This window comes from Ceratotherium simum, chromosome 33 (genome assembly GCF_057802395.1).
Source record: "Ceratotherium simum simum isolate JZ-2026a chromosome 33, ASM5780239v1, whole genome shotgun sequence".
NCBI classification, from domain to species: domain Eukaryota; kingdom Metazoa; phylum Chordata; class Mammalia; order Perissodactyla; family Rhinocerotidae; genus Ceratotherium; species Ceratotherium simum.
Genome location: NC_141932.1, coordinates 25,490,358 through 25,511,473, shown reverse-complemented (window position 1 = coordinate 25,511,473; position 21,116 = coordinate 25,490,358). Strand labels below are relative to the sequence as shown.

The window sequence follows — 21,116 nt, the reverse complement described above, 5'->3', positions numbered from 1 at the left end:
TACCGAACCAGGTTTGTTTTGCCCGCCACCCAGAAAGCCAATCGCTGAGACGACGAGATTGCAGAGAGAGAGGGTTTAATCACAAGGCAGCCACCTGAGGAAATGGGAGAATGAGTCTCCAATCCGTTTCCCCAAAAATAGGGACTCAAGGATATTTATCTGGAAAGGGGCAAGATGGTCTGAAATGTGGAGAGAGATGATTGGAGGTGAGGAGAGGTGAGGTAATTGATGATCTGTGCAGGCGTAGTCAGACTTCATGCCTCTTCATAAGACTCATGTTCACAAAATGGCAGCATTGGCATGACCTGAGGGTGGAGTTTTTAGCCTCTTGACGTCAAAAGGTCACTTATTGGACTGCGTGGGCCCAGTTGATGAGCGGGTGGTCTCAACCACCTGAAGTGGACAAGGGGTTCAAATTCCTGAAAAACAGCTCAAACATCCATTACCATGGTGATAACCAGGGAGATGTTATCTATAGGAATGTGATAACCGGGGAGATGTTATCTATAGGAATCTAGTGGGAGTCAGATAGCATATTGCCTAAATAGCACAGTTAACAAGAGCGTGTAAACAGCTGAAAGCTATAGCCAGTAATTGCAAAAATGAAAAAAACTTTAGTTCCTAGCTAGGTAATCATCAATGGCTGCTGGTTTCAAAATCAGAATAGCTTCCCCATACACCCTGATATTTTAACATTTTTCTTACATCAAGCACATGTGAAGCCCCACCCCCTTTCAAAGAGCCTCTGGTCACTTTTTCTCAGCGCTCCAGCGGGGTTCCCTAGCTGTCCATCAGAAGTTTGGACAGGGCTCCTTGCGCTCCGGCGCGTGCAGGAGAGAAACTACATTACCCAGAAGTCTGTGCCAGGTGGGAAGCAGTGAGAGTTGGACCAATAAGAGACAGCGAAAAGGGCGTTTTTTTTGCAAGGGCTTGTTGGGCGGGACTTCCGGCGTCTTGGGCTGGGTCGTTCTTTTCAACCTTTGGTCCTGCGCGCACAGGCTCTCTGCGCCGGTGGCCGTTCAGTGCCTTGCGGGGAAGCGCCATAAGGAGACGGGAGCAACCTCTGCGCTTTGTAGGACCTCGGGGAGGGTTCGAGTGACCCGTCTCGGTCGCCGCTCCGCACACGGACTTCGATGACGGTGCTGGCTTTCATGGACCCGGCGCAGGTGAGTGGAGGGTGCGCAAGATCCCTACCCACTCGGACCCCTACCTTCACTGTCTGGCGTGCTGGTGTGGGAGATGGTCGTATCCAGGGAGTCTGCACCTTCCCCTCGCTGCCGTTGAGACTGGGGGCCTTAGGATAGGGTCCCTTGTGGCCCGTGGTGTGGAATGCAGGCTGGGGTTTACAGGGAGAGGTCCGTTTCTGGCAGTCACCGGTTTGCATTGTGGAAGAGAGAATGTAGCTTCTGAGAATCTCTCCAATGCGCGCAATCCGCAAGGACCTTCCCGTTGGGTGGAACAGCGCCGCTGAGTGCGCAGACCTCGGTGTGGACTTTGGGGGTCACCCATCCCAGGGCTGTGACCTTGTCCAGCTACCGTCTCTAAGCTGGGCTTCCATTTCCTCAGGTATAGAATGGGAATGTTAACAATTGTTCTCTCTTGGTTTAGAACTAGAACTGCAGAGGGGACATGTGTTATGTGCTTCTGTTCCCCGCACTGCCGAGGTAACATGATGCTGTGCTCTGTTGCCGGGGAGGTGCGTTCCTGGGTCCGCAGTGATCTTAGGGGCTCGCTACAAGAAGAATCTGGCTCCTTGGGCCTTCCTGGGCTCTGACCTCTACACGGCTGATGAGAAGAGTGGGAACGGGGCTAGCCTGGTGGAAAAAGTGGGTGGGAATAAGGCTTTTGGAATTGCTGCTCCCCTGCTAGGGCACAGAAGATCGGAGATCAGGTTGAGAGCCAGGAAGTACCCTGGCTCCATCTTTTGCAGTTGCCATCTGATTCTTGCGGGTGGGGTTGACTTGCTGCTGGCTGTAGTGAATCAGTCTACCTGTTTAGGACACTCGCAGTTGAAAAGCAGATCCATTCCATGCTCAGTAGTGATGGTGTGCAGGAGTGACGTGTCTTTTTAGATGTAAACGCACAACAGGCCCCGGATTACTCCCTAGCATGGCACCCACCCTTTTACTTTTGTCATAGCCCTAATCACTGTCGGGACTTGTCTTGTTTGGGCATTTGCCATGTATGGTTCCCTTTGTCACCTCATTTCAGGCTCCCTCCACTGTCCCTTCCTTGGAAAGGCCTTCCCCACTCACCCCATTTAAACTTGACCCAATCTCTGATGCCCTCGCTCCATTTTGTTGTCTGTAGAATCCTTAGGGCCATTCGACATAGTATTCTGCATTCCTTCTTCGGGACCTGTCCCCAACCCTGGAACATGAGCTCCTGATCTCTGCTTTATCTTGGGACCCAGAACAGGCAGGGCCTGTACCTGGTGCTCCATAACTGCTTAATGAGTGCGTGACTCTCCCCTCCAGGGACTCCTGTCACACTTAAAGCCACACCTTCCACCATGGCTTTAAGTCCGTCCTACATCCACCTCTCCCCCTCCCCTTCTGTTCTCTCCTTCCATTCCTCCTTGCTCACTGCCCTCCAGCTAAGCTGTCTTCAACATTCCACGCTGTTTCCCAGCCTTTGCCCTTGCAGTTCCCTGAGCTCGGGAGACTGCCCCCCAACCTCTGCAGAGCAGCCTCTTCACTTCCTTCCCAGCTCTGCACCAGTGTCTCAAGAGTCTTTCCCTGGCCTTGCTAGTTCTAGATAAAGTTCCCCCGTCCCCACCTGTGCATTTCCTGGAATCTTTGTGCACAGAATCTGGTAGAGTTACAAAAGCAGATGTGGGAGATCAAGATTTGGCCACCCTGAAATCTATCTCTTTACCTTGGTTGTTTTGTCTGAAAGACATTTGACCTCCCCCACTAACTGCCTAAAGAATTTGACATGGTGGCTCCTTCCTAGAACAGATCTATCATGACTGCTATAAAGATAATGTAGGATAGAGGTTACAATAGAAAAGGCACCAACAAGCCCATCTTATCGGGAGTTCTGTCTCTCTAGCCACATTCTTTGGATGGCCCTGCGAGGAGTTGCCAATCATTTACAAGGGAAGTCTCCATTTGTAAAGGTATCTCCCTCCCTGTATTGGGAAGAGGGGGGATGAGCTCATTTCTAGTGACTTATCAATGTGGAAGTTGAGGCCTTGGGGCTGCATAATAAACCTTACTCTCGTTTACTGTGCTTTAGTGGTAATCTCCTGTAACTGACTCCCCCAACCCCCAAAATCCTCCTTTGTCATTGGCTGAACATGGTATTTAAGACGAAAATTTCTGCTATTGTGTTGAGAAACGCAGTGTCCCTGCTTTCTCCCATGTATACATGTTATTAAACTTGGTATTATTTTCTGCTGCTAACCTATCTTGTTAATTATTTGGCCAGCCATAAAAACCTAAGGAAAAGGGCAGAGGGAGATTCTCCCTCTTCCCTGACACAGAGATGGGGGCTTGGTTGATTTTGTTTTTCAGGATATTCCGAGAGCAAAGAGGAAAAAGACCAACTAAACCATGCACAACAGCTAGCCTTCATTTAGCCCTTGAACTGTACTGAGGCAGAGTTATCTCCACCTCAGAGTGAGGTTTTTTTTATCATCCCTGCTTCATAGAAGGAACTTGAGACCTGCCAAAGGTCACAGAGCTCCTGAGTAGCCAAAAGTCAACACCCTGTACACTGACCACCAGAGCCTGCATTCTTAATCACCCTTCCACCCGCGGTGGACTGGGGAAGCCTGGAGCTTACACCTAACGTAAGCTTCACAAAGTGGGCAGGTGTCCCTTTGGTGTGTGGACTTGGGAAAGAGGGGGATGGTGGACCTTCCAGCCAGACGGAAGTGTGTGTACACAGGCAGGGGTATCTCTGAGATGTGTCTCAGGAGGGCGAGATGGTGTGGTCTTTTACAGATGTTTGAATTCTGCCTCTGCTCCAGAGACATGTGACTCTTGGTGACTTGCTAGAGCTGCCTGAGCCTCATGTCACTGACTGTGCCCCAGAGATGATGATGGTGTTTACATTCTAGCTGTGGGAGGATTAATAAAAATAGGAAACACACGCCAAACACTGACACGTATTTGCTTCATGAACATTTTCTCTTTAATTCTCACAACCACCTGGTGAAGTGGGAACTATTATTGTATTGATGCGGAAATCGAGGCTCAGAGAAACAAATTGACTTCCCCCAGATGATAGAGCAGCTGAGTACCATTCTCAATAGGCTCTATTCAAAGTCAGAATCTATCTCCAGAGCTGGGAACTTGTCATGGCTAGAATATGGCCTGTGGAGCCTCAGCAGGGTGCAGGCACACGGTGAGGCCCAGCGAGGCTCAACTGTGCTGCGTTTATCTTGGTGGGATTGTGATCCTAGTCATTTCCTCCTATTCCTCTTCATTCCCAGAGTGCTGGCTGTCTGCTGCTCAGGCCACATGGCCTTGCCCTTGTCTTGTGTCTTTTGTGAATGGTTTCAGTATACAAGGCTTTCGTCTCTAACACCATCACATTCTGTCCATGGGCAGTGTCTGCCTCCCTTGGAGCTTGACAGAGAGCTAGGTGCTGTTGGGAAGGAAGAACTGTTCCTCTCCCCTCTAGGTTCTGCTGGCTGGTCTAAGAATTAAATTGACATGGGACAGATTAATAAGGGAAAGTCAAATTTAATGAATTTCGTACATATGGGAACCCCCTCATCCATGAGAGATTCACAGACAGACAGGCAAACTGAGGTATTTATGCCCTCTTGAGCCAAGAATGGGATAGGGGCTTTAGAGGGGAGGAGGGTAATTCACAGGAGGTTAAGAAGAGCAGATGTTCAGTGATTAGATGCTGCCCTATTGCACAGATAGGTCATAAAAAAGGTTACTTCTGGTAATATGCAAGGCCCTTAGTTTAAATTCCTCCAGGGAAAAGTAAAAGTTTCTCTTGAGCCCACAGGGTCTCGATTGCCTTCAGCTCAAAATACTCCACACGCCGAAGTAGCACATCTTGGGGCGGCCTCCCCTGATCCCCATCAGCTCTCTCCTCTAAAACTTCCTGAAAGTTTCATATATTAAAAGCTGAGCTGGTGACTGTGGAGAGAGAAACCAAGTTAGCAGCCAGGTGGTAAGAAATCTGCAAAGGGACAAAAAAACATAGATTAGAATGCGAATGAATAAACAGAGAAGAACAAACCTGAGCACATCTCCCCACTCCCCATTAAACCAGTTCCCTAGTCCTGGGAATAGGTCAGTCCAATCAAATGTCTTTGCTCCGTTTATCTGATGGGAAGTGTTAATCTTCTCTTCAGTACATGTAAGTTAGATACTACTTGTCTTGTTTGTTTCACATAAAAGCAGTATTTTTCACCAATGATTGCACAGCCTCCTCCTCCTTGCTGGGCAGGGAGTGTATCTAGGGCATGGCGATTTGGGAGCACCACAGAGGCTAACCTGTTGATTTCTGCCTGGTGTATTTTCAGAGTTTGCATAGTGGTATTGAACTCTTGTTCCATTACCATAGCAGATTTAAGATCACCTTTTCCAATTCATAATCTCCAAAGCTTGGGAATAAGACCCTCAGTGCTGAGAAGAACTTGGAGTTGTGATACACAAGTGGATCTCTGTGCTTTCTCGAGTGGCATGTGTATGTGACATGACTTTATGAACAAAGGAGCCCATGTTTGTAACTTGGCTGGCATTTAGGGTGGAGTATTTGGTGACATAAGGGGCCAGGTGTCCGAGTCCACATCGTCCTGATCGTTTAGGTGGGAACCCTTTATATACTTTGTTGCCACGTAAAATAAAAAGACCAGTGTGGTTTACAGACAAGATTAGAATGGAACCTGTAATTCACAGGGTCTGGATTATTCTAAAACCTTTGCCATTGGTACTGTTAGTGTCCAAATACCTCCATTTTCCATGTGCTCCTGTCAGTCTGTGAGAGCAGAACAGACTGAAATGGCTGGTATAGGAGGCCTGTAGTCTAGTTTTGGCAGCTGTAAAGCTTGGTTCTGTCACCCAGCCAAGTAAATCCAGATTTTTGACCCACCCATATACAATTTGTGATATTGGGAAGCTTAATCATGGGGGCAGCTACAACACCCCAAGTTGTGCAGTGGTGGCCTATGAACCATCCAGGACATTGGGTGATTTGGCAGATGTTTGTGCCGAAAAGGATGGTGCTAGAGTCACTTAGAATTTTCTTGAGAGGTTTGAAGATACCGTCTGTGGAATCAAACCACAGAGTTTGATCACACTAACATCCTGGTACTTCACCCAGGAAAGGTCCAGTGTCGTGTTTGTTTTTAATGCAAAGGAAAAAGTTTCCACCTATTGTCTTTACCTGGGCAAGGGGCAGTCCTTGAGCGTCTCTGGAGGTTTTCCGGCGCCTGAATGACTCAGCAGAAGAGGAGGCAGAGTGATGTTTTCCTTGTCGTGGATGCCATACCCTGTCGCTCGTGCATCTTCTGTCCTTAGTCCACCAGGCGTTCACATCGGCAGGAATGAAGACTAGTTCAGGCTCTTTTGCGCTATCTAGATGTTGACATAACCAACAGTCAGATTGTTTGGTTAACATGGCCAGGGTTTGGTAAATGGCATAAGGGGATGTTTTGTCTGTGCCCAACTTGTTGGAAAAGAGAGGGTTAGAAAGAGCGAGACACGGGTTGAAAAAGAACCATAGTGGAGACTTAGAGAGGGGAAACAGGACGGATGGGGACAGCACTCTCCAGTCAGCCTTCTAATAACTGATTAATAAATGAAGAAAAATGTCCATTAATAAGAAAAGGTAGGGCCGGCCCCGTGGCTTAGCGGTTAAGTGCGTGCGCTCCGATGCTGGCGGCCGGGGTTCGGATCCCGGGTGCGCACTGAGGCACTGCTTCTCCGGCCACTCTGAGGCCGCGTCCCACATACAGCAACTAGAAAGATGTGCAGCTATGACATACAACTATCTACTGGAGCTTTGGGGGGAAAAAATAAATAAAATAAAATTAAAAAAAAAAAAAAAATAAGAAAAGGTAGTTATTGGGGCGGAGTGTGTATCTTAAAAACGGAAACAAGGGGTAGGTGAAAGCGAGGTTTCTTGATCAGTGATCTTGGAAAAAGCTGGCTACTTCGTGAGGCTGGCTGCTTCTGGGGCCTGGGAGTTGGCCCTGGAAATCCTTAGTTGAAGGTCACCTGTGGGGACTGTCTCCCAGTTGTCTTGAGAGCAATGTTCTGGCTCTGTTTTGGCCTGGCTTGCATGGATCCAGGAAGATTTTTCCTTTAATTTGGTGGTAGCGTAGGTGGTCAGTAGGACTTCATAAGGTCCTTCCCAGTGAGGTGACAGCGTGTATTTTCTTCTGAAGACCTTGATGTACACCGGGTCTCCTGGTCGAAAGGGATGGCAAGGCTTGTCAGTTGGTGGAGGCCATGCCCCTCTTACCTGTTGGCGATAGGCTTCAAGCATACTAGTTAGTTCTTGTATATGGCTAGTCCTAGCCTCAAACTGTTCACTTAAGTTCCCATAATGTTAGCTTAATCCAGAAATGGGGGGTTTGGAGATGCCAGTAGGCATTGGATGTCCAAAAACTATTTCAAAAGGGGTCAATCCCTGTCTCCTATTTGAAGTATTCTGCATCTTTATGAGGGCCAAGGATCTTTATATATTCTGGCCATTTAAGTCTGGTTTCTTGACAGATTTTTCCTAAAGTCCTTTTTATGTCTAAATTTTTACATTCCACTTGCCCTGATGACTGAGGATGATATGGGGTATGAAATTTTAATGAGTACCCCAGAGTTTTTGCAAACAGGTGGTTTATCTCTGCTGTAAAATGAGTTCCTTGGTCTGATTCAATCCATAGAGGAATGCCAAAACAAGAAATAATCTGTTATTAATTTGTTTACCACTGTTGTGGCATCTGCATGTCAGGTCGGATAGCATTCAGTCCATCCACTGAACGTGCAGACGATAACCAAACAGTGAGAGTAGCCTAAGTCTGCGGGCAAGTCTATCGTGTTCATTTGGAGTGCCGCAAAGGGCAGTGTGGGCCTGGGAGGGCTTCTGGGGTACACTGATTTCTCCCAGAAACTTGGTGAGATTTGCAGTTAGTGCGCTGGGAAATAATTTAATCACAAATTTGGTGGATGCCAGGGTAGAGCCAATTGTCTTTTAGTTCCTTAACTATCTCCTGTCTGCAGGTGTCTCCCAGTTGGTAGGAGATAAGTACAAACCAAAAAGTCAAAAGAAAGGGGGCTGCAGGAGGTCCATGTGGCCAGCGTATAATCCATCTGGTCGTTGTTCTGCGCCCTTTGTATCCATTTGTCTTTTTCAGATCCTGGGGCATCTGCCTGATAGCTAATAATATCAGTCAGGGATAAAGGCAGCTTTAGAAATTGGGTGGAGAAAGGACAAGGGGGGCCGTGGTGAGCTGCATGCTTAGCAGCTGTGTCAGCCTGTCGTTTCCTAAAGATACGGTGTCAGTCTCCCTAGTGTGGGCTGAATGGTAAACAGTGGCAGTTTGAGAAGGGAGGTGAATAGCTTGTAACAGGGCAGCAGTTATATGCCCATTCGGAATGGGAGTTCCTGCAGAAGTTAAGAATCTACGGGATTTCCACATTGTGCCAACAGCTTGGCAAGACTCCAAAAGCTTATCTGGAGTTTGTGTAAATGGTAGCAGTTTTCCCTTTTGCTAATGTGCAAGCCCAGTGAGAGCTATGAGTTCAGCAGCTTGGGCTGATTTTACAGTCAGGGCAAAGTATTAATAAGCTTCAGGAGCTTCATGTGGGGAAACTATGGCATAACCAGTTATGTTTTCCTGGAAATTTCATTTATAGGAGCCATCACAAAGCAGAAGTAAGTCTAGAGTATCTAAAAGGATGTCTGAGGTCCTCTCGTGGCTTTGAGACCATTTCTGTAGTTGCAGGGAAATCATGTGGGATAGAGTAGGGGGCTCCGTCATCAGGGAGGGACAGTAAAGAAGCTGGATTCAACACGCCACAATGATGTTAGATGATGGAAGCGTTAGTTAAAAGAGCCTACTCATAGGTGGTCTGTCACCTTGTAGAGGTGATGTGTCCTGTGAACTTGTGAAATAGCAGACACAGCATGGGGAACATGGAGATGCATGGGAAGCCTAAAGTAAGAGCACTGGCTTTGTCAATCAAGGTGGCAGCTGCGGCCCCCGCACATAAGCATGGGGGCAGACCTGATGCCACAGGGTCTAACCAGCATGAGAAATATGCTGTAGGATGTATCTGAGAGGCAAAAGATTATCGTGGAATGCTTGCAGCAATCCCATTATTTTCATGGTAGTATCAACGAAAAATGTTTGTCAAAATTAGGTAAGGCAAGAGCGGGGGGTGTGAACAAAGCTAATTTTAAGGTTTCAAAGGAGGTTAATGCCTCTGAAGGCCAGGAGATAGGCTCTGGGGTGCTATCGAAGGGTGTACAGGGTTTTAGCAAGGGCTGCAAAATTAGGCTACGTTGGTGGCAGTAGCCAGCTGCCCCTAAAAATTTACCTAACGTTTTTCGTTTTGGAAAGAGGGATGGACAACATTGACTCAAGGCGTTTTGGGGTGAGCTTTTGAATGCCCTGAGATATCTCATGACCTAGGTAGGTAACAGTCGTTTGCACCCACTGAAGTTTAGATCTGGAGACTTTCTGGCCTCATCCAGCCAGTGCCTTTAGGAGAATAGGGGGGTCTGTAAGAGCTCTCTGCTTAGTTTATTTACAAAGTAAAAAAGGTGATTGATAAATGGCAAGTGATAGGATACATTGGAGCATGTGAGGAAGCCGTTTGGGGTAAAACGAATTCGGCCTGAGTTTGTTTTTCCAGCAGGGCCTGTCGCCTTCAAACATGCATTATGTATCTGCGTTACCACGTCTCAAAGAGAAGAGTAAATGCTCTTAAGATAAGGATGCAACTTCCCCCATATTGGCATTTCCTTAAGGATAAGCATTTCTCCCTAGGCTAGGATTTTGTTTGTTTGTTTGTTTATTGTGGTAACATTGGTTTATAACACTGTATAAATTTCAGGTGTACCTCATTATCCTTCTCTTTCTGCATGGATTACATCATGTTCTCATGTTCACCACCCAAATACTAATTACAATCCATCACCACACACGTGTGTCTAGGCTAGGATTTGACTGCTGCACTCATCCTGCGACCACCCGGCTCAAGACAACAGACCTGCCACCAGCCCCATCCGTGGAGACAGCAGACCTGCTCCCCGCTGTGTCCATCAATCTGCTATGCTGACAGGGCAGTCTGGTGGGGTGATCTTGTGGCTATTGTAAAGGGACACTGCGATCATATGTGATACGTGCTCTTTGACGGTATATAACTGCTCTGTACACCCCACTTCTTTGGTGCCTTTCCTTCCTTAGGGAGGGAAGGCCCCAGGCTATGGTCCTCAAAAGTTGCCTCATAATAAACTCACCCCAGTTTTGATTTATAGGTTGATTATGGATTATTTATGTCGACAAAGGTCATCAACATACTGGACAAGGGTGGAGCCTTGAGTAAAGGCTACAGAATCCAAGTCTGCTTTAAGGATTTGGGAGAATATTGAGGGGACTCACAACATCCCTGAGGTATGTTAATTGTCTCCCTTTAAATGTAAATACGAAAAGAACTTGTGAGTGAGGGTGCCGGGGGATTGAAGAAAAGGCTGAGCAGAGGTCAGTCCAGGCAGCATCATCAGGGATCAGGTAAGAGTAACAGCTGGATTAGGAACCACAGGATGCCGAGGAATTACAAAAGAGTGTATGGCTCTGAGGTCTTGTACCAATCGGTAGATTTGGTTCCCATCTGACTCAGGTTTCTTCTTTTTTCACTGGCAAGATTGGAGCGTTACAGGGTGAGGAGGTAAAACTAGTACACCCTGCTGCAGAGGGGGTCGGTGTCAGCTTCAGTTCCTGGCTCTGCATCCCTGCAGAGCGGGCTTGGGCTACTCATGGAAACGGTTTATTCTTTTTCAAAGTAATGTGCACGGGTTCTGCCCTCAGTAACAATCCTACTTCATTTGAATGTGTGGGCTAAAGGCTAATTGGAACATCTCTTCGAGACTCATCTTCTTCAGAAGAGTTTAGATCAAGATGAGTTTCTGGTAAGGAAAGTAGGAGATTCAGTGTTTCATCTGAGGTAGGTAAATAAAAACGGCTTTCTCATTACAGTTTATGGTGACGTTAAATTTACATGACAAGCCTCTGCTAAGAAGGTTTGCTGGTGAGCAATTAGAAACCAAAGGCATGATGGGTGTTGAGAGAGCCTAGAGCTGTTGGAGTGGGCTGAGGTGTGGGCAATGAAATAGGCTGCCCAGAGGCTCCAACAGCTTGAATAGCAGCAGAGGTGATGCGCAGGGAATAGTCCTCTGAGCGATGGTAGAGAAAGTCGTACCAGTATCAATTAAGAAATCCAGTTCTGATCCTCTGTTTGATGGTGGGCTCTGGGGTGCGACTGAGGATTGGCTGACCCCATCATTTGGGGGAGAAATGCCCCTCAGGAGGAGAAAAATGAACCTTCTGGGCATACTAGGGCCTGGTGGGTTGCTTCTTACACTTTCCTTTCTCTTGAGTCCTGGACAGTTTCTTTTCAGTGTCCTGGCTTCTTACAATACCAACGTATTGCTAACGTCTGGAGGCAAATAGGGGAGGCTCTGAGCGGCCCTTAAGGCGTTTTCCATATCTTGCTTCTGTCTTTCTAGGGATTCGAGTTGCAGAGCAAGAATTGTTGCTTTTAACTCTTTCTTTCCTTTTACATTCCTGCAAACTATTTTCAAAGAATTGCTTGGGGGCCTCCATTATCATGCGTAACAGTTGCCGACCAGCCAACTACACTATTTTGAATTTGCGTTTTTATACGGGGAGAAAATTTCCCACTGCAGCATAAATCAGGAGATTTCCTGTGCTCCGGGCTTCTGGGTTTAATGCAGTGTGCCTTCAAAAGCTCTGTGTAAATCATTCGACAAAGGCTTTTGGCTGTTCTCTTTCCTTCTGAGTGTACACTTCAGTCTTTGACCAATTAACTTTAGGAGGAAATGCTTCTAAGACAGCTCCCATTAAACCCTGAATATCAGCCTCTAGCAGAGCCATCCCCTGGTCATTTGCAGGAGGGCCTGGGAGAGGGTCTGGCCACCATCTCCCCTGTGGGAGGGTTTTCTCCCGGAAGCCATCTGGCCTATCTGATAACTACACTGTAATCTAATCATGAGTTGGAAGAAGGCGCCTTAGTAGCCAGTCAAGGTCTCTGTGAGTAGGGTTATGAATAGTCACTAATCTTTCTCACTCCTTTCTAAATTTTGTAGGATCTTCTGACAGTGGAGGTAGGAGAGGGTTTTATAATTTGAAAGATCGGCTGCTGTCCAGGAGACCTGAACTCTTTGCGGAGGAGGTCCAAAATACATCCCCAAGGGACATTACATATGAACGTATGAAGTTGGCAGGGCCAGTTTATCGAGCCCTGGAAAGTAGGGAGAGTCATAAGGGACAGCAAAGTGATCCTTCCTGCTTCCTAACTGCTTCTGCTAAAGTCACTTCTCGGCATTCAGCATTTACACAAGTGACCTCTGTGCCCCTTGCATGGAGGTCAGGCCCGAGTGCCCTCTGTAGGTCTTCTAGAGAAACGGAAATTAAAATAGGCAGGTGGATGTTTTCTGGGGAAGGGGAGTCTTAGGATCTAAGGCTTAGGAAATGGAGCTGGGTTCTGAGGGGGTGTTTAGACCAGGGCCCAGTGATCCCAAAGATCTTCTGGAGGGTCGGTGTCAGGGAGCTGGGGATGGGGGGGTGGGTATAAGAGGGAGGAGAGGGAGAGTTTATGCTAGACTTGGTTTTTAATCTTTGTTCTAGGTCTGACTTGTGTTCTGTCATTTTATTAAGGGATTCCCTGTGGCCACCTGTTACACTTCTTTGGGTTTTCTTTTCAATTTGATCCTCCCATAAATACCAATAAAGCAGTTGCTTGGAATGAGAGCTCTCTAAAAATTTTTTCAAATATAGAAGTTTTTCCAATTCAAAAGATTCATCGCTCATTGAGAAGGAGGATCTCCATTTGTATATTTTTTCCAATAGTGACTCAATCCAGTAAGCCTCTTTATGGAAAGACCTGGAGGTAACTTTCCAGGCTTAGAATAAATCTTTACCACAGACGCAAGAGATGTCCTTGGAAAGGGTGCAGGTGATATAGCCCCCATGATACAAGAAAAAAGGTCACTACCAAAGATAGTCTCAAGAAAAAGGACAAACTCCCTTGAGAGCTGAGAGACTCAGAACCCCAAGACCACCAGACCACCAGATGCAACCTGGTAAATGCACCTTCTGGATTGGTGGAGATCAGAGAGAATTTTCTCACTGGTCAAAAACGCCCAGCTCTCAGGACATATAACAAGATGGAAGGAAAAAACCTCATACCTTGAGCCTGCTCAAACAGGGAACCCCTTCCAGATGGCTATGAGTGGACTTTGACTATGGAATTTCCCTCTTAGGACAATACGCAAGGACAAAGAAAAACAGTGACTATCTCTGGGAGGAAATGGATCAGTAAAACCAAGAGTGCTCTACTAAATTCACTAGAGTTGTTAAGTTCAAGAAACTGCTTTCACAAATATTTTCTCCTGCTAATCTAAATTTAGGAAAGAGAAAAAAAGATTCTTATGACTCTTGGTTCCAGTGGATCCTGCAGCAGGCAGAGATCTGGGAGACTGATGGGGTAAGAACTCTTATCTTCTGCAGCTGCAGTGGCCTCGAAGGGAGCAGAGTCCAGCCAGAGAAGTTTGTCCTGCCAGCTACTCCAGCTGTTGGAGAGAAAGAAATTTTCCTCTACCCTTTAGGTTCTCCTGGCTGGTGTGAGAATTAAATTGTCATGAGACAGATTAATAGGAGAAAATCACATTTAATTAATTTCATACATGTGGGAACCCCACATCCATGAGGGATTCAGAGACAGAAAGGTAAACTGAGGTATTCATGCCATCTTGAGCCAAGAATGGGTTCGGGGCCTGGGGTTCCAGTGGGGAGGAGGGTAATTCACAGGATGAGAACAGGGCCGGCCCTGTGGCTTAGTGGTTAAGCGCGCGCACTCCGCTACTGGTGGCCCAGGTTCGGATCCCGGGCGCGCACCAACACACCGCTTGTCTGGCCATGCTGAGGCCGCGTCCCACATACAGCAACTAGAAGGATGTGCAACTATGACATAACAACTATCTATTGGGGCTTTGGGGGAAAAAAAGGAGGAGGAGGATTAGCAACAGATGTTAACTCAGAGCCGGTCTTCCTCAGCAAAAAGAGGAGGATGTTAGCTCAGGGCTGATCTTCCTCACCAAAAAAAAAAAAAAAAAAAAAAAGGTTATTTCTGGTAATTACTCTCCTTATAGGCAAAGCCATTAACTTAAATTCCTCAAGGGAGAGGTAAAAAATCTCCCTTGAGCCCACAGGGTGTTGATTGCCTTCAGCTCAAAATACTCCACGTGCCAAAGTGGCTCATCTTGGGGCGGCCTCCCCTGAACCCCATCAGCTCCCAGGAAATGCTCAGTGATACTGGCCTTGGGGCTCTGGGGTCCTTTACCAGCGACTGAGCATCGGGCTCTAATCTCATCTGACTGGCCCAGGGCCAACAAAGCTACCTCTGTTTGACTTTCCAGGCGTCAGTGACCTTCAAGGATGTGGCAGTGACCTTTACTCAGGACGAATGGGGGCAGCTGAACCCTGCCCAGAGGACTCTGTACTGGGAGGTGATGTTGGAGACCTGTGGGCTCCTGGTCTCTCTGGGTAAGGCCTCACTGCTCCTCTCCTTGGGGACATTCAGCCTCCTTCATCCTGTACTTTGTTCAGAAGGCTTTCACAGGACACCCTCCCTCCTCCTCACATCCCTGACGTGCATTAGTTTCACCTAGTGAAACTAATCTGCCTAGTCTCCTATGTCTCCCACAAGGAATTTTGGGCAACAAACATAGTTCCCCTCAAAACAGCTCAGATACTAAAGGGGAAAGATTTGTTGGAGGAAATATGGGTGTCTTTTAATATCTAAGGGCAGGGTATCCAGTCGGGTACCATGAGAGCCTAAAGTCAGGAAATGGAAGGAATCCTGATTAGATCTTGGCCTCAGGGACTTCTGATCTTTGTGTCTCCTTGTGGGTCTCCTTGTGCCATTCTCAGCAGACTGGCCTTTTCTGCTACACAGAGTTCATGGCCGGAAGTGCCCACCCCTGTCCTCATGCTGAGAAACTCCCCGATTACTTGTCTCTTCTTCTCTCCGTATGGTTTTTTCATTTCTCTGTCCTTCTCTCCACCTGGCTGTCTCTGCACGGGTGTCCTGGCAGGAAACTGCCATCTGAGCCCACACTTCCCTTTACCTCTCACCCCGGGGCTCAGCACAAGCTGGCCCTAGTCTGTCCCTTCTCCAGATTCCCACGAGGTGGAAGTTGAGTGACCAAGCTCGGTTGGTTCACAGCCCGGTCAGCAGGACCCCTGGGTAATGGGATGTTGTTCAGAGTGTGAGTAAACCAGTCAGGACACCAGGAGGTGGCTGCGTGAGTCCTACCACCACTGTTCTAAACAGCACGGTCCCATTTCAGAGGCTTCACTGGCCCGTGATGCCTACATGCTCCGTCCTGTGCCCTTAAGTCTGGGCCATGACCCTCTCTTGGGGTGGGAGATGATTTTAGAGGGTACACAAATGCGATAAATGGCATTGATGGACAACCAGAGAAAGCCATGCCTTTTTCTCCTTTCTGTCCTGCTTGCTGATTGTTTAGGGAGGAAGTGTCTGTTTTGTGCTGAGTCTTTAATGCCCTTGGACTGGGAATTTCCCTTTTCAACAGCAGGGACAGGCTTAGACTCAAGCCCCAAGCAGGTACCATGAGTTCATTGAGACTTAATAGTGTTATTTTGATTTTCTTGCAGTAGTTTTCCATTTGTGGCAAATGAAACTGGTTGTTCAATTTCTCAAACTGACACAAGATTCCCTTTTTGAAAATCTGTTAAAGTAAAATAAAAAGTTTGTCAAAGAAAAGCAATTAATAGCAATAGTCATAATTAATGTTCCATTGACAGTGGTGTGCATGGGCCCCATGACTGCATCTGAACAGTTTTGGGGCTCTCTAGGATGGAGGTACGGGACATGAATTGCTCTAGACAGCCAGGGGACCCTTACTCAGCCTTTAGGACCCAATGATGATGTTCTTGGCCTTGGTTCGCAGGTGACAGATCAATATTGTGTTTGTGGATGACAGCAGCTTCATTCCAAGGTCACCTTTCCATCCCGACGTCCCAGACAGCATTGAGACATTTCTTTTTGTCTTTGCTAAAATAAGCATATCTTATTCCTTTCTCCACAAACACAATATCCAGTTCCCAAACCAGAGCTGATCCACCTACTGGAGCGCAGGCAGGAGCTATGGACGGTGAAGGGAGGCCTTTCCCAAAGTGCCTGTCCAGGCGGGTGGCCAAGAAACAGGAGGTGGGGGTCATGGCAGCCTTACCTGGGAGGGGACCACTGCCTCTGGAATTCCATGGGAAGCTTCCTGTTGTGCCTCCTTGAGTGCCTGGCTTGATGTAGAGCCCTTTGTCTTGAGGTCCCTCTGTCCTCCCACCCCAACGCATTCTTTCTTGCCACCAGCTGAAGAACCTGTTTGGGTAACAGTGAGGCTCTGGGCTCCAACTGCTTGGATCTTAAAATCTGCCTTTGCCCCTCACCAGCCCTGTGACAGTAGGGAAGTTGCATGACTTTGTTGTGCCTCATTTAGCTCGGTTAGGCTAAGTTAATGCTTGCTGCAGTATCACAATTTCCAAAATCTCAGTGGCCCAATACATGAAAGATATTTTTCTCTCTCATGGCAGGGTCCATGTGGGTCAGCGTGGGAGTTTGTATCACGCAGTTATTCAGAGACCCAGGTGCCTTCTGTCATCCATATGTGGCTTTATGGTTACCTTGGCATCATTCCACTGGAAGAGGGGAAATGAGAGGAAGGGTGGAAGTCACACCTACTTGCATGCACACACATCACTTCCCCTCACATTCTGTTGATGAGAACTCAGCAGTCAGCCATCCCTCTTTGGATGCAGCAGGGAAGTGGGGTTTAGGTGCCCAGGAAGAGCAGATGGGTTTGGTTTCCATTGACCCAGTCTGCTGCACTCAGCCTACTCTTGAAAACTGAAAGTGATAATAATTTCTAATTCGTTGTGGTGTTTGAAGATATAATCATTTAGTGCATGGAACTGGTTAGCCCCATGTCTGAGCCACAGTTAGGAGCTCAGCAAAAATCAGCTATTAGGATCTTTCATCTAGTGGTATCAGTCACACTGCATAACACCGCCCATGCCCTTCTGGACTCTGAAGAAAAAGAGCCTGTCCTACTATCTGTGCATCCCACCATTCTCCATCCATTGGTTCATCCTCCCATTTGTCAGACAGAAGCAATCCCTAACTCCATTGTCTTCCTGCCCCTCCTTTACTGTAAAACCTCAACATCTGGCTTTGTCTGCCACATGTCTGGGCTGCTGAGGGCAGCTGGAGTCATCAAGTGTGTTGATTGGTGCCACTGCAGAGTCATGGTCTTGCCCCTCTCCTGCTTCCTTGCACTGCTCAGCCAGCCCCTCCTCCGCCCGACTGAATCTCTTCCGAATGCTTTCCTTTTAGTTATATTCCACAGTTTCAGCGGATGGCCTTGTCACTCAGACAGTCAGGAAGGTGGGAAATGACCTTGTACAAACCCATAACGCTCTGCCTCCATCTAACCCAAGTCACCTCTGCCACCTCCATGAGCTCCAGCAGGAACATCCTAATCTAAGCTCTCATCATCTTTTGGCAGTGTGATGCCCACACACTGCTGACTGGTCAGCCCACATCTGCTCTTTGTTTCTGGTCAGCTCTGTCTCCTGTACCAGCTCCCCCAGCCCCTCCACCATTGATGCAAACACTCAGCACTCCTGAGCCACTGATATCTCAGCGTACAACCTACTTATTGTCCTCCTGCTCTTGCTCCTTGGCCTTCCAGATTCATCTTTGTCTTACACCTGTAGCTTCCCTTCTCACCTCCATGGAATAGGTCTTGCCCCCTGCTATGGCCACACCTGCACCGGAGACTAAATCACACCTTCTCCTGCCTTCTCAGGGACCTTGCTTCTTCACTTATTTTCTGCTTCATTTTTGTCTTTATTCTCCGTCTATTCAGCATATAAAACATGCTCAGGGCGCTTACTTGGGATAAATAAAACGCACAAAACATTTCTGGCTCCATGGCAGTTTCTAAATGGTGTTGACTACTTCATTCGTACAACTAAGCTCTTGGAGGAGTTGTCTTATTCAAGGAAAAGTTGTCTACACTTGACTTCCTTAGCTCCTTTATTTCTTTTACTTTTTTGCTTACATATGGCAATATGCATAAATCTTTGAGTTCAGTCTGATGATCAGTCTGATGAACTTTTATATAAATATAAGCCCCAGTGACCACAACCCAGGTCAACATATACAATACTTCTAGCAGTTCCAGAGGCTTCTCATGCTTCCTCCTGGTAAGGTAACCAGTATTTAGACTCTATCACCAGAGATTAGTTTTGACTATTTTTGAATTGATGTAAATGGAACCCCACAGTATATTCTCCGTCATCTTGTGATGATCATTGTGTCTGTGAGATTCATTCTTGGGGTTGCATATAGTTGACCTCTGCTCTTTCTCAGTACTCGGCGTTATCTCATTTTAAGTATGTCCGTTCTCCTGTGATTGCCATTTTAGTTTTTTTCCTATTTCTGATATTACGAATTTTCTTGTTCACGTTGTTTTTGGAGATCTGAGTACTGATTTCTGTTGGGGATATACACAAGAGTGGAACGACTAGATTTTACGGTAGGTATATGTTTAGCTTGAACAGAAGCTGCCAAACAGTTTGGCTGCACCCCTTCACGCTCCCACCAGCCGTGTGTGAGAGGCCCGTTGCTCCACATCCTCATCAGCACTCGGTGTCTTCCCCTTTCCTTTTCAAGGCCCAGTGGTGAGGGGGCTCAGAACCACAGCACAGAAACCATTCTGGACGAGGTGGCTGCTTTTATCCTAATTGCCCAATGTAACAACAATAACAGTGGTGATGATGGATAACGGCCCACGATTTACTGAACATTCACGCTGTCCGGGCACTGTGCTGAGAACTTTATGGGTATTGTCATTTATACCCTCATGGCAGCTGGTGAATTAGGAACTGAGAGTCTCCCAGTTTTTCAGATTAGGAAATTGAGATTTAGAGACAGTCAGTGTAGGTGACTGTGCCTGGTGGAGGCGAGATTTGAACTGAGGTGACAGTCTTCACCACCAGACTCTCTGGTTTTCGATGCAGCGGAAACTCGTTCCACTTTATTGCCCTCACCTCTGATGGCATGTAGTCCCATAGGTCCCTCTTTTCCAATTCTAACTGGATTGTTCTCTGCCTCTTACTCTGATCGCCCCCAATATTGGCTTCACCTGGCCTCTTGCAGCCCTTTCTTTTTACTGTAATTAGTCTCCTAGAATGATCCACTTCTACTTAGTTCTTCAACCTCAGCCCATGCATGTCATGTCCCATATCCAAGCTGTAATATGGACAGGATAGTTAACAAATGTTCATTGCTTTTTTGGTGCTTGCACTGTATTAAGTACTGTATATGTACTGTTTCACTTCATCTTCATAGCAACCTATGAGATAGGCTCTGTTTGTATCTCTGATTTTTAGATGAAGGAGCAGAAATCCGTGGAAGTTGAATGGCTTGCTAAAGCCGTTCAACACAAGACTAGGCAGGGTGTTGCTGGGATTTCAGCCTGGGCTGATTCTCCCCAGGTAGCATGACATTAACCGCAATATGCTGTTGGCTGCTAACATGTATGTTTGACTACAGGTGTCCTGATTTATATAATCCATAAACCTTGGTTTATGACACCCTCTCATCATTTTTCAATACAGTCTCATTTATTTTTAAACTTTTTCCAGTCATTTGCTTATTTCCTCTAAAAACATTATAATGAACACCATCAGCCACCAGTATCTTATATTGATCTATACACCTCTTCCCTTCCCATCCTCTCCCTTCCCCACAGAGATAATCACTTTCTTGAACTTTGCTTTTATAATTTCATTACTTTGCATGTGGGAGTGAACCAGGAAGAAGGCCCTCACCAGAATGTGATAGTACTGGGTCCTTGATCTTGGACTTCCCAGTCTTCAGAACCGTGAGAAATACATTTCTGTTGTTCATAAGCTACCCCACCTGTGGTATGTTGTTATAGCAGCCAGAACGGACTAAGACACATATTTAGTCTTTCTATACATCCTTTTTTGAAATTCAACATTATATTACTAAGAATCGTGGTGTGTAAGCTGTAGTTTATTTTTTTTCCTTCTCAAAATATTCTCTATCAATATCAACGTCACCATATATCCATTTTTCTGGATGTTCACTTCTTTCCATGATTATATCCAAAAAAATCTGTCTGCACTACACTGTTCAATAAAAGATTACTCACTTGTTTTTATTTTTTATTTTTTATTTTTTGTGAGGAAGATCAGCCCTGAGCTAACATCCATGCTAATCCTCCTCTTTTTGCTCAGGAAGACCGGCTCTGAGCTAACATCTATTGCCAATCCTCCTCCTTTTTTTTTTCCCCCAAAACCCCAGTAGATAGCTGTACGTCATAGTTGCACATCCTTCTAGTTGCTGTATGTGGGACGCGGCCTCAGCATGGCTGGAGAAGTGATGAGTCGGTGCGCGCCCGGGATCCGAACCTGTGACGCCAGTAGCGGAGCACGGCACTTAACCACTAAGCCACGGGGCCGGCCCTCACTTGTTTTTATTGTTTTGTGGTCATCCACCGTGCTGCTAGGGAGATTCTTACATATGTGTGATCACGCACATGTGCAGGAGTTTTAGTTGTAATTCTTTTTATGAGTGGAATGTCTGGATGATGGAAAACAACTTTACAAGATGTTTCCCAATGTTTCTAAAATGGTCTTAGCAATTAGTTAACTTCCCCAGCGATGACTGAGATTCCATAGACGACATCCTGTCCCACACTTAATGTTGTCGGGCTCTATAAGTTTTGCCTACTGAGTGGGTACAAAGTGGTTTCTCACCTGGTCTTTATTTCTGTTTACCTCGTTA

At 46.7% G+C, this 21,116-nt stretch overlaps 1 protein-coding gene across 1 annotated transcript in view; it reads left to right on the top strand.

Moving 5' to 3' along the window:
• The first annotated feature begins 987 nt into the window (after window positions 1-987).
• The window catches only part of LOC106803422 (uncharacterized), a 42,347-nt gene continuing 22,218 nt past the window's right edge, over window positions 988-21,116 (top strand). Inside the window, 2 exon segments of the mRNA XM_014794767.2 lie at window positions 988-1,166; window positions 14,635-14,761. Of these exon segments, the coding sequence (XP_014650253.2) occupies window positions 1,134-1,166; window positions 14,635-14,761 (160 nt within the window). The 5' untranslated portion in view covers window positions 988-1,133.